The sequence below is a fragment of the Aquila chrysaetos genome, chromosome 12 (genome assembly GCF_900496995.4).
Source record: "Aquila chrysaetos chrysaetos chromosome 12, bAquChr1.4, whole genome shotgun sequence".
Classification (NCBI taxonomy): Eukaryota; Metazoa; Chordata; class Aves; order Accipitriformes; family Accipitridae; genus Aquila; species Aquila chrysaetos.
Window position 1 is genome coordinate 26267910 of NC_044015.1, and position 14331 is coordinate 26282240.

At 38.2% G+C, this 14331-nt stretch overlaps 1 protein-coding gene across 2 annotated transcripts in view; it reads left to right on the forward strand.

Annotated features, from left to right (window-relative positions):
- The window catches only part of COL24A1 (collagen type XXIV alpha 1 chain), a 152035-nt gene that overhangs the window by 19286 nt on the left and 118418 nt on the right, over positions 1–14331 (forward strand). For both annotated transcript variants that reach the window (XM_030033175.2, XM_030033176.2), the window contains exons 4-7: positions 3526–3579; positions 6966–7019; positions 10577–10630; positions 12756–12809. In XM_030033175.2, coding sequence (XP_029889035.1) covers positions 3526–3579; positions 6966–7019; positions 10577–10630; positions 12756–12809 — 216 coding nt within the window. The remainder of the gene's footprint in view (positions 1–3525; positions 3580–6965; positions 7020–10576; positions 10631–12755; positions 12810–14331) is intronic.

Here is a 14331-nt window from a genome sequence, read left to right on the forward strand (position 1 = left end):
GGATCAAGCATTAAACTCGTATGTTTCTTTAACTTAGTCTTTTAAAAGTGTTTGAGGTGAGCTGAGGTTGAGTGGTTGTGGTGTAGTCAAACATCTTTTAAAGAGAAACTTCATAGTTGTTTTGCATGAGAAACTTTAGTGAATATGATTTAGGTATTGAATGGCAACAGGATCAGCATATGCCTGTGCAGAAGGTTTAACTACTTAATGCAGAATTTACGGCTGTGCATCTGAAATCTTAGGGGCTTCTTATATGTAATTGAAATGCTTCCTATTACCTCTGGCATAGGGCAAGTTTAAAATACATGCATCCATAGAAGGGCTTCAGTATCCTAGAAAATGTCTGTGAAAGTTCACCATTACATTCATCCCAATGACCATTTGAAAGGTAGTGAAAATTTCTGGAAGAGTAACATCTACTTTTATTATTTCAGGATTAAGCCATAATTATTTGGAACTTGAGCTTCTCCCTTCAATAGCTAAATAAAATTTTTACAATTCCTAAGGACAATAAGTTGTGGTACCTTTCTTAAGGTACCTATGATCTCTTTTGAGCAAACTGATCTTACTAAATAAATAAATTTTAAATTTGCGTCAGTAATATTTATACAAAGTCACTGGGTTTTTTTTGGTGGTGGTTAAAATGTGAAATGCAAAAAAACCACATTAACACTTTTAATTGCTTCAGGTTTGTTTAATTACTGTTTCCAGCAGTTGGAGGAAAAGCTATTCAAACAAATGACTAATTCCTTGGTTTAAGGAGATTGGCTCACTCTCAGGTGCTGACTTCTGTGGCTTACATGGATGCTTAAGAGGCATAAAAGGTTCCTAGCTAATATAAAAACAGTCATGCTGGTTTTAAGTTGTAGTTGCTTTCACAGGTTGAAGAAGTACATAGAGTGGAATAACTTCTTACAACTAGTTGGAAAAGCAGTTCCAGGAAGATTTACATGTCTAAGTCTGCTGTCAGCAGTGCTGTTGCTTGAGTTGTAGGGAGGAGTCTGAGCTGGAGGTTAAGGAATAACATACTCTGGTTAAGGAGAGTCCTTGTTAATACTTTAATCAAGCACCTGGATTGCTGGTGCTAATTGCTTATTATTGTTTACCAGAGACTTCATCTACAGTGGTTGACTTTGTTTTAGAAAGCTTGAGAAAGCATTATTCATCTCTGGCTGCATAGTTCAAAATATATTTTATTGCTTCTTTTAGGGGTTGCTGAGGGCTTGGTTGTATTTTCTTCTTTTTATGTTTTTTTAGATTAAGAGAGATAATTACTTATGAATTAGTGTAATCAAAGTGAGGGGAGTTTGGGGGTTGGTTTCTTGTTTTGTGGTTTTTTTTGTTGGGTGTTTTTTGGGGTTTTTTTTTTTTCAAAGGAAACGGGTACTATTTAAAAGAAAAATTAAAAAGTCACATAGGGAAAAATGTTCTCACTGCCCTCATTCAATAAATCAGCAGCAAAGATCAGGGATTTTAATAAATACTCATTAAGATTTCTATTAGGAAAATTGGGGTTTGGCTATTAACGTATTTTTAAGGAAATGTAGAAAGCATCTGAAACAGAGATATAGAAGAACTTTGTACCACAAATCACAAAAGAATGCACACTAGTTGCAATGATTTTACTTAATAAAAAAATATAATGTTTCCCCTTGTAGTCCCAGGATAATTTTCTAAGCAAAGTGCATCTCTGAACTTAGAATTTGAGAGGACATATTAGAAAGCATACTACTTCAGCAGTGGCAGGGTAGGAGTGCTCTGTGCCGTTTCAGGTATGTTTTTAGACCTCGACAAGAATGCCAGGTCAAGAGCTTTCCGTGTGTCAGCCACATTTTTTTGTTGTTGTTAATAAACACAGGGTCTTTTTACTTTAGAAAAATATGAGGATGCTAGTGTGCATTTATGCAATCAGGGTGAATAGTGAGCCTCCCATGATAAAAGTATGACAAGTTACAGTTTGACCTAAAGACCAGGACTGTTACACAGATTTGTCTTCTAAATTACACAGAGAGGGAAGTGCAGGGTATGGGTTTCAGCATGACTTAATGCAGTATGTATTGACATACAAATATTCCAAACTATAACCAGGCAGTTGCACTACAGTTAGACTCCTAAGATTATTATGATTAATTGGAGAGGAAAATCTTTTTTTTTTTTTTCCCAGAATTGTCCAAAGTGGTCTGTATTTTGGCCAAATGAATATAATTGTCTTGACAATGCCTAAAGTTCGTAATCAGCACTGTCTTCTGTGCTAGTGAAATAGCACTTCCACAAAACTTTAGGTTTTTAAAAATGCAACTTTTGTCTTAATAAAATGATTCATTGGTTGCTGATAAAACCCCAAAGGGTGTTTGCCTTTTTTTCCTTCTCTCGCTCCCCCCTCGCTCCCCTCTCTTTTTCACAAAGCCTGTGAGTTGGCCATTTCAGCCACTGTAGTTGCCCTTCTGATTTCCCTGGTATCCCTGCCAGCTTTCAGCAGTGTTGTTTGGTGATGGGCAGTATGATACTCAGTGTTTTGCCTAGTGCCTCAGCTGAGAGGCTGTAGTATATACAGAACACAGGAGTGCTATCTATCATCGACTGACCTCCTTCATGAGGTCTGACTTTCTTGATGCCTGACTTTTCTTGTGGTGGGAGTACTTGGTTTCTGTTAAAGCTGGGACTTGCCATGCTGACATTTGGATGCAGCTGAATTCACCCTTAAGACTAGCCCATGCCTCCTTAGGACTCATGATAGATGAAATATAATATAAATCAGTGCAGATTTTAGTCTAGATCTCTCATTCGTATTTAAGTACAATGAAGTAGATCCTGTATGTGAAGCAATCACATACAGAAAAGGAAAGGTTTCTATGGTCAAAACAACTAGATATACAGAGGGTGGTATGCTGTCTAATATTCTTATAGTGACTAATAATCTGATTTATTTGCAAAAGATACATCTGGTTATATGCTAGCATTTAAAAAAAAAATCTGCATTTTCTTTAGAGAATGATATTCATTGTATACAAGGACAAACATACTACCAGTTATTCTTACCAGAAGCTTGTAATAGGAAACTGAACAACCATTTGTCCACGTTTATTTTCTTCTGTTTCATGTCTGTCTTTTCTGCGAGGTAGTATCTCATTTTTTTCAGTTACTCCTGACTTTTCTAAAATGTGTTTGGCATGCCAGCATGCTTATTAAAAAGGCTTAATTATTCTCTATTCTTTGTTTTGAAATACACTGCACTTGTTTCTAATTCTTGAATTGATCTCTTCTTCCTTTAATACAAATACACTTAAGTGGAAATTACTATCTAGATTGTAAGCTCCAATTCCTCTGACATAAGATACTTTCTAAACAGAAATCTGATTTATAGCCAGATTAAAAACACACGTGCTTGTAGTTTGGGAATTAGTTTTCAACTTGAGAAGGTCTGCATGAGCAGAAAGTCATCAGTTAGAACTGGTCTGATTCAGACTTGTGATACTGTCCTTGTATCGGGTTTTAGCCTCAAGAGTTTTCATTTTCTATCACCAGGGTCCTCCAGGTCCTCCAGGTTTACCTGGTCCATCAGGAAAGAGAGGTCCTCGGGTGAGTAAAACAGCTATGTTGTTCTGTAGCTCTAGGCAGGTCGGCAATAATCAAACTGGAGTTTGCATCGTTTTGTTTTTCTCAACTTTATTCATATGCCTGGTGATTATGAAAGTGTATGATTCTTAACATTTGGCAGATAGATTAAAGTAAGGCAAAGCAAACAGGTTGGTGGTTTGTTTTTTTTTTCTGCTGTGAGCCTCCCGCATAGATAATTCCGTGTATGGGTGCATACACAGAGCATTATTTCATTTGTACCTAGCTTTTGCTGCTCGCAATATTAACTTTTAGTTTTTCCATGCTGCTCCCATCTGCTGCAATCTAAGGTCATGTTAATTTGTTTTTGGAATGAGAGGGAGTGAGCAATGCATGTCACTGCCACAGAGGAGCAGGCGGTGGATACAAAATTAACCACTGCAAGACAGAGGGAGAAAAAAAACCACTCCCAAAAATCTGTTTTAGTCTCTTGTGTTACAGCAGCTTGATAAAAGGGGTGATAGATATCTGGGTAATTTGCCCAAGACGTGAGCTACAGTAGCAAATGTTGATTTATTTTGTGTGACTGAGTGCACCCCAACATGAGCAGGGACAGCAGCCTTGCCCTGTGCCAGGGGACAGAGCACAGGCTTTGCCACAGTGAGCAGAAACCCGTGCCCCAGCTGCCGAGAGCAAGGGAGAAGCCTGTGCTGCTGCAAGGACTAGTTGACAGGGCAAAAGAGGGTAAATCTGTGTTTGCACAATTGTGTACAAAAAAAATGCTTGAGGAGTCCCTGAGGTCATAGTTGATTTGGGGGGTTTTAGGAGAAGGGCAGCTAGAGGGAACAGGTGAGGATTTGTGTATATGATTTTGGGCCATGGTATTTGGGTATGTCAGTGGTAATGGCTGGAGTGTACTTATCTAGGCAAATCACAAGTGGGAGATAAGGGCGTAGTTTATATGAAGGCTCAGCAGATGTGTGGGAGGAGTTTTGACTCAGCCTTTGAGGAACATTTAAACAAGCTGCTGCTCAATAGTGTGTTGAACATCCTGTGCTTTGCTGGCTTTCAAAACTTGGTCTGAGTAGGAAAGTGCACTGGTCAAAGGGGCTGAAAACCAAACTGATGCTTTAGAGCAGCTGGAGGCAAGGGAGTGGACGAGACACGTTTAAAAGTATAAAATGAAAAATATTCCTTCAAATCCATATCTTCCTGACTTCTTAGATCCTTTTTTCAAATTATCCTCCTATGTAAGAGCTGACAATTCTTACAACTCTGCTTTCTATGTTGCATAGTGCCTCTGTTGAGAATACATCTGGCATCAGAGGCAGGATCCCACATACTCAAGTAGATCCTCACAATTGGGAGCCTGTCTTTGGTTTAGAGGAGGCTGCCCATATGTTTAAAGCCATGCCTGTCAGTGAGAGCTCTCTTGCTCAGTTGTTGTTTGTTTGGGTTTTTTTTTTCTGCAGGTCTTTTTTTACAGGTATAGAGTAGTTAAGAGCACAGTGCTCTACCGTGTGAGTTTTCTGGATTAATTATTGAGTAGGACACGCATTCCAATGTGAAGAGACAGCTTACAGTAGCGTGCCTGGAAAAGTATGGAAAAGGCTGAGATGAATATTTACCAGTAGTTCTGAGTTTAAAATACACATTTATATGGGCCAAGAAAGTCTATAAAACTATTTGATAAGAGAAATAAATGTTTTTGAAACGTCAGTGCTCTTTAATTTGTGCAACAATGATAAATTCAAGCAAGTAGAGCTAGTGAAGATACACGGTATGATAGACAAGTTTTTTGAGCCAAAAAGCACATAAAACCTTGTTGATGCAAAGTTCATGTCCACATCTACTGGTCTGCCCTGTGACTTCTGTCTTCCTTCACGTGAACTGCCATTTGTGATCCTGAAATGTGACTTCAGGTGTTGAGGGGAAGCAGCAGAGTGCAGAGCCGCATTGCCTGGGCCGCCTTCAGGGTCTCTCGGGTGTGTGTCCAAACCTAATCCTGACAGAAATTCACATGGGTTGGACACTTTGGGCATGGTATCAATGCCTGATTAATGGTTAGAGATTTCCATTAAAAACTGATTTTGATCTCTGTAATTCTATGGTAGAGAAGTCTACATCTGACAGTTAAGGCTTTCTAAGTGTCTTGGCTTGTTCTGAGTTTCTCAATAATGAAATTTCAGCAATTTTGGAATTTAGTCGGTGATCAGACAAATTTCCCCTGATGCCTCTCATTTCATGAGGACGCTTTTGCATCTCTGTGTTGCAGTACTATGCCCCAAGATAACAACATTGCAAGCAGCAAAAGCTAAGAGCCACTTCAGCACTGCAGCTACATTTGCAATTTCTATTTGTTCCCTTTCTCCTAAGTCCTTGAGAACCCCTCCAAAGTTGCCAGTGTGCAAATTGATCTCTTAAACAGCACATGGGATTAGCATTTCTGTGGAGTTATGTCAACGTTGTCATTAGTGAGAGGGAGCACTTAACAGATACAGCTTTCAGTGTTACTACAAGGTATAACTGGTAAATTCAGTCTCATGTGAGGGGGACACACACTGAGTTTATCTGTTGTTAGACCACTGAATATATGAGAAAGCTGAAAAGGATTCTTATTATTTTGGGTATTTGCATTAATTGTTTGGGTGGAATTTTGGCTTTAGTGAATTCAACAAAAGCTTTGTTGCCAACTTACCAGGGATAGTTTTTCACCAGTTTGGTCCTTCAGTGTTTGGAAGATGAATAGCTGCTGACAGCCGTTGCAACAAGTGTTTTCCCTAATGTGCAGTTTGTTAAGGAGTGAGGATTGCTGAGCATATTGCAGGAATAGACACTTATCCTGGAAGATAAAGATAGTACTGATAGCCTATTCTGTTCCTGGAATGGTTTAAGTCCAACTCTTTTAGTAACAAGCCCATTTTCTACACTGGCTGTGGGAGAATCAGGTTGGTGAAGGGGTTTTGTCCATGATTTGTTTAGAGAAGGTAGAATACATTGCTTTGAGTCATCCTTTAAGTCAGCGAGAACTGATCCAGTTCCTTCTCTTTGCAGTGTATAGCTGGATACCGCAGAATGTGATTTTTCTGATTTTTATCCCGTGCCTCCAAGTTTTGTAGCTGGAGAGCAACATTGCAATGACTGTGTGCCAAATACCTGTTAAGAATTATTTGGGAGGACAATAGAAACTGAGATGTTTCAAAGAAAGGGAAGTACTCAGCTTTACTTTCAATTTTTTAGGAAGATGTGCATTTTTTTTTTTCTTGAAAATCCTTTGAAAATCCTAACCAGTGCTTCTAAAAGCAACAATGATGCAGTAAAATGACTCTCTGCAAACTGTTCACACTTGTTCAGTGGAGTACTGAATAATCCCACTCATTTTTGGTTTTGTTTTTGGTTTTTTTTTATAGGGTATTCCAGGACCACATGGTAATCCAGGTTTGCCAGGATTGCCAGGTCCAAAGGTGAGTTAATTTATCCATGTTGCCATGTAAATACATAAAATTCTTAATGACTTTTTGGAAGCCCCAGAACTGTTTCCTATAATAGGAGCAATTGGCCTTATTTGGTTTACAGATGGAGACTGTTACTATAAGTGTATTTTAATTACATGTAATCAATCAAATTGAACTTCAAATCAAAACAAAATAGCAGTTTATTCAGGGGAAAAACCCCTGTGTGTGAAGAATGGTGACTTGGAAACTGTTATCCATGCAAGTAGTCTGTGCTTACCAAAAGAGTTCCTGTAAATCAGCTCAGCCTCTTTGATAAACTGGAATTTAAGTGAAAATAAACATTTAATTGCTTTTTTTAAATAAAAAAAAAAGGAAGAAAAATAGACTGTCATGGTCTATTAATTCCTCTTTTTTGGCCAATGTCTAACCTTTGATATTTAAATATTCTAATATTTCAGACATCACTTTATTAATATGCTAGAATAATTTTCTGAAGATTTATGGATGTGATGTTTAAAACCAAAGACAAAATATGAGACTGGAAGCTCAAATAAAACCCTTCAAACTTCTGTAACATAGGCCCTTTAAATAGATTTGACAGATTTGTGCAGTTGCAGAATGCCTTCAACTCATATTTAGTTTGAACAATTTGATAGATATGTTAGGAAAAAACCAACAGCAACCATGATTTGTTTTAGTGCGATTCCTAATGGCAGGAATCTGACCAGTCATGACAGGCGTTAAAAACTGCTTGAGGACATAAAAAGAAATTTAATAAAGCTTTCAGTGTCAAACACTGTAAAACCAAGTGACTCTATTTTTTGTCTGTGTGCGCTTTAGTTATTATGTAGTTCTATAGGAACAGTTAAACTTAGAGAGTCACAATTAATTTTTACCATATTTATGCTGACTATATAATAGAATATATTGCTAGGAAAGTAATTGTAACCAATTACTTCTAGGATTTGTTTTATAATGTATTTTCCCCCTCCACTGGATCATAATTCTGATCAGTTCTGTAGCTGTCTCCATGATTTTAAGAATAGAAGGAATTGTATGTGTGTGCATGTACCTATATATATTTTATAAATATATAAAAAATACATATATGTATATATTACTAGGTGCTTAGTGATCTCTTTCATTTTTGTTAGACTATAAATTATCCTTTCAATACAAGTATCTTCTGAAACACTTTAAATAAAAATTAGCCAGGTGCTCACCAAGTTTTGACTATCAAGATCCAGTTGACCCACACTGACTATGTAAGCTGAAACGAAACACGCTTTTGTTTGATCTTAAAACATTGCAGACAAGTTGCAACAATTTTCTGGCAGTAAATTAATGCAGAATTTTATTCTGCCTTTTAGATACATGCGTTTTTTCCCTCCTGTGCTGAAGCATCCTTTATGGACTTGCTTTTGAAGCATGGGACATTAGCTAATACCCTTACTGTATAATACCCAGCCCTGAGCGTGTGCTAGCAGTTCCAACCAATAGCTGATGTCCTCTACATTTAATTCCTGATAAAAAGTTGATGTGTGTTTTTAAAGTCATTTAAAAGTATTAATGAGGTTTGGCTGTATTCCTGGCTCTCTGAAAAATGGATTAGTTAAGAAAATCTAGTTTGTGGATTCTGGCACTATTCTAACTACACTGTAATGTTACATAGATTAAATAATGAAGTGCTTTATTTTATCTTCACATCTTGACCTGTGGTGACATGTTGTTAATCCACAACTGAATGCCATGCATGACAATGGCTGTTTGTTTTTTAGATTAAAAATTATGGGGAATTAATTGTGCTTATAAGGGAAAGGAAAGGCGATGGGTAAGTTATCAGAAGGCCTATGTTTTAAATAGCTGAGAGCTGATCACAATTTTATTACAACTCTTAGTCCAATATGCCCATGTTGGAAAATGGAAGCAGGAAGACAGTTTGGAGATGTTCAAGGAATATAATTATTTACCTTGCAAAATGTAAATCAGCTGGAAAATACTCTGATGACTCCTGCCATGCTGAAGAACTGTGTTCTCTGTGCCCTGACACATCAATTTAATACAACAGATTCATTTTGCTGTATTTCCAGTCTTTCAGTATTCAACAAGTTTAGTTTCTCAAGTGACCTCACATGTACAAATCTTAACCGCAGAGGAAAGGATAACCCTGGATCTGCAGTGCCATACACAAGAGGAGGGTCAGGCCTGTTAGCATTTCAAGTGAAGGCCCTGGATCTTACAGATCTAAAATGGCTGACCATCAGGGAGGCGCATGCTGCTTGTCTTGTATGTCCCTCTGAGCATCTAGCGTTGCCCCTGAGAGTAGGATTGTGCCAGCAAATATTTTTCCCAACTTCAGCTCCCTTTCAATGAAGGGCACATATCATCTTTAATCTAGCACTGCTATGGCATAATTTTAATAGTAACCTTTATTTCCTTGGCTACGTAAAATGTATTTTTGAGTGAGAAGGGTAGCTCTTGATGCTTATGAGTGACACCCAGTGTTACTCTACAGCTTTCAAATCAAGAGCACCATTGTAGCCTGTGCCATTTATATGAACAGCTCAATGAAATGTTACAGTGCCTTTTGCATGCAGCTTTTAGTATGAATTAGACCGGGGGTTCCCCGTTTTCTTTTCAATTACTGTATTTTCAGTTATTAGTGCATGAGCGTGGTTTCAGCCTATGGCTCCGGGAGCTCCCCGAGTGGCTGCTCGGTCATCGTGAAGCAGTTCACCCGGCGCTGTCGCAGGAGGTGCCATTTGCTGGCGACTCCAGTTTTAAGGAGAGCGAATTTGACTCTGCGGGGTTTGTGGTGGCAGAGCTGCCTGTAAGCTGATAGCTCTGCAGGGCCGGCTGCCAGGCCCGGCTGGTGCTGACCAGCCCCGGGCCTCTGTGCACGTCTGCCTGCAGTGCCTGGCGCCTCGTGTGGCTGCAGGCTCTGGCAGCGGTGATTTGAAATAGGAGAGATTGGTGTGGCAGACCCTTCCCCTCTCCACAGCCTAGTCTTGGATGCGGATGGTAATTCCTGGCCAAGAATGATGAGCCGTTTCATCTGCTAGGAAGTAATTTGTAATTAAACAGAGGCCTTTGCCTGTTCACAGCTCTGTCCTTCCCAGTCTGTGCTGCGTGGGGCAGGTACTGAGTGTGAGGAAGCCTGGACAAGATTATAATCAATGCAGCAACACAGCCCGATAATCTTGCACAGTGTTTGGGGAATAGGTGGTGTCCTGAAGCGGTAGAGGCATGGGGAGAGCATTGCAGCTGAGGTGGTGTCTGCTGTAATCCTGCTCGGATTTACCGATAAAATCTGCTTATCAAAAGGTTTTGTGACATTATGACATTTGGAAAGTGTAAATCTCATTTTGATGTGAACTCACACTATTATGTTTTGTTGTAATTCTTTATTGAAAAAGTTATGAGAAGAAAAATCTGTAATAACAAGTGCATTTTATATGAACATTCCCCCTTCTCCTGCTGTAACAGTTGAAAATACTTGTCTCCACATATATAATGAAAAACTCTGTTCCCTGATTATATTAATGAGCTTAATTTGTCTGCAACAGGGCCCTAAAGGAGACCCAGGATTCTCTCCAGGACAGGCAAAACATGGAGAAAAGGTAATAATTTATTAATTACAGAAAAATGTTTTGTCTGTCCCATTCTTTTGTTGAAGTCTTGTTTAACATTCAGACAAGTTAGAATAGCACAATGCTTTGTATTTAGTGTGACACTGATATATTTTGACACTTAATTATGTGAGACTGACCAGTGCAGATACAGGTGATGTAATAAATCAAAGACAAATAAAAAATCATATTCAAAGCTGAAACTTAACCTATATATTTGATTTAATTTGTAAAAATAAAATAAATTAAAAGGTAAGGACTTCTAGAACAAATGAAATTCAATTCTGTTCACACTGATATAACAAAGTACAGATTCCACTTTTCTTTAGTACCTTGCATTAGTCCAGAAAGTTGTGTAAGACACACAAAATTTGGTAATGACAAGTGCACACACATTATTGCATGTCACGTTGTATTTAACCACGTTTTTTAACAGACTCTTGATGCTAAGATTTGTCGTTTCACTTCAGAGGCTTTTCCTGCTAGTTCCTCCTAAGCCGCTTTAGCCAAACTAGCGGTTGCTCTCTCTGCCCAAAATATTTGAGTATAATTATTTTAAATGGTTCCTCATAGAAATTGTGGACTTGAAAGCTTGTGATTATTTCGTTTTTAGATTGCAAATCTAGTGACTAAGTATGAAAATTTAAAATCAGTGTGATAATACTGAAAATGTAATTGCATGTTTGCATTCTTACGTGTTAGCCTATGCTATATCTTTTAGAATATCTTGTATTTATGCTAAGTTTTAAGAGCATTTGTTAGTTGTTCAATTGTGGAACATTTGTGCTAAGTAGAAAACACTGTAGGAGTCCAGGACCGCTCTCCGTAATGAAGCAAGCATTAGCAAATAACTATTGTTTACTAACTGCTGCTGTGTACATAAAATAACTTTTATTTTAATGCATACATTCTGTCAAACCCTAAAATTCACAAATATATATTTTCAGTGTTAAATGGCTGCTGAGAAAAATTCAGAAATGTGTCTGTTGATGCACTGATAAGAAATTGAAGGGCAGTTTTGTAGAAATTGCAACATTATTTTAATCTAACCAGCTTTTGCTTTTGGCAGTCTAATCATAGTGCTGTGAACTACACACGTCTACCTGAAACTCAAGGTATATTGTTTGGCACAAGTCCAGGCTGCCACAGAACAGTCTAAAGCCCACCCATTTATATGTATGACCTACACCTAAACATATGTGGAATGCATCTGTAATCCAAAAATATGGGATTTATATGCATTTTTATAGTTCTCACTATTTGGGGTTCTTAATTTTTCACCCAAGTCAAATTTGCTCAACCTAAGTAATGGACTTGAATTTACTTTGATGCTAACTCACTCATTAAATTTGAATTTGGGCACTAATCCTGAAAGAGTGAGTCTCCTCACTGTCAGTCCTGAGCAAGGAAAAGAGAACTGGAAGAACCTTCCCGCCTCCCCCATTTGCAACAACCCTAAAATAATGTATCTTTTTCCATCTCCCTAGCGTTTGAGATGCTCTAATTCTCATTCACATGTACCATCACGTAGTTGCAAAGTTTAAAGAACTTGAATGAGAATAGCCATATGCCACCATAACACCTTTTCAATATGCATTTTTCATGTTGTCTTTTACACAGATTATGTTTATGCCATGTTTTATGCAGCACATACCATAATGGTGTCCTGATTCCTGGTTGAGGATTGTTGGCATAACAGTAACACAAACAATAAACTGTAATAGTTCAATATATATCTTAATTTGAGGTGAAACCACTCACTTCTGAGGGAAGGGTTACCTCAAGAATTGTATAGCTTCTTCATTCCCATTTATGTTGGCCAAAGTAAATGTTGTGAGGTTGTGAAATAAGTCCATTCCAGCCCTGATTTGGCCATGTTGTATGATGCAGGAGCATGCACTTTGCACCAGGTGGCTGCAATTGAAGAACTGTTGCCTTTTCAATTTTCTTTCTCAACCCCCCCCCCCCCCCCAAAACTATGCCTGATAAAACAACATCAGCTAATTCTTCAAACCAAATGTCCAAGAATGCAGAGAAGATATGAAGTCCTACATGTTTATAGGCCTGTGTCATATTCCAGTGAAACACAGTGATTCTGGATGTTTCTGTTGTACAGGGTGATCCAGGGCCCATAGGCTTTCCAGGCCCACCTGGGATCAAAGGCCAGAAGGTAAGATTCTGTTTCCATTTTCATGTAAACCTCCCTGGCTCAAATCAATGGCCATCAGATGGATGTCTGGTGGTTGAGATGCGATAGAAGGGCTTTAGGCCTGCTGTTAGTACTGTGACTGTTTACTGTGTCAGGCTCCAGGGCCAACAGTGCAAAACCTTCCCTTGCAACTAAATTAAGTGAGATCATCGCAACAGAATGTAAATCATAGCTGCTTAGATTGGTGTTCTTCAAAAGGCATGGCGTGCCCCTGCTCGAACAGAATAGGTGCTAGGGAAGATAGGCTTGCCTGCAAGATAACAGCCATTTTTAAATCAATTGTATTCAATTTTCAGTAATAGTTTTTTCATTTCTTTTCCTATATTGTGTATTTTGTAGTATAGAAGAAGCTCCATGGGGTCATGTGCTCAGTATTTCTGCACTGAATTACTTGCTTTTTTCCAGACGTGTGTCAGAATTGCTAAAATAGAGCTCAGGTGAGATAAATTCCAATTTTGGATGCTACATAACGTGCTGGTTTTTTAATATGACAAACGTCAGGTGCCACACGCTGCATTTAAGTAATATATCCAAATTATGGCAGTCCTATGTATACAGGAAAGCATAAGGCAGACAGGTAGTTTTGGGAAGAGAACATGAAGGATGTCGATAGAAGAAATGAGACAACCTTAAGAAAATGAGCACAGAAGACTGAGGGAGTGAATATAGTTTATGTGGAAGGAGAGGTCACCTGACATAGGTCCAGTAGGCTGTTCTGATTAGTCAGATGGTGACAAACTGGCGAGGTGGCAAAAATCAGCAAGAAAGCTGGGGGGAAAGTACTATTAAATGCTGTCTTTGCAGAAGATAGTTTGGTGTTGCAAGTGTAATAGAAAAACGGGGACAACAGATATCACAGCAGAATTTTGAATTAGTATGTTATGCTAAAGTCAGCTGTAAAGTGTCCATCAAAAGGATGGAATGAATTGTTAGTAAGGTAGGCCCTGCTATTTTTGGCCTTAAGTTTTGATATATAGAGAAGGAATATTAATTAAATGCATGCCTGCTATTGAAACTAAAGAAAAATGGCATTGCAACAAAATTTATGCTCAAGGTTATGTTTTAAGATGGCTTCATTTAACATTGTCTTGATCTTAAAGTATATGACTGCCTTTTATTTTTTATTTTTTTTTAAAGTCTAGTCATTCATTTCTAGAATTGACCAAAACATAGTAAAAATGTGACCAGAAAAGGAAGCTATCACTGAATTAGCACCAGGAGGAGTGTGGAAATTTATTTTGCCAAACATGTGGCCCACAGTTCTATGAACTGAGAAAATGTATAGCTGTGACAAGAATTTGCAGCCCCTCTGTTGAGAGTTAATGAACAAGCCTGGACACTGATAACTTTTGTCACTGCTGATCTTGGGCCACCTTGAGATTCCCCAAATATTGTGCTTTCTTATTTCATCAGGTTTATAGTTTTGCTCTGAAAACAAAGTAGTTATTGTTTTAAAGCCTTTTAGATGGGAAGCAGATGTCAC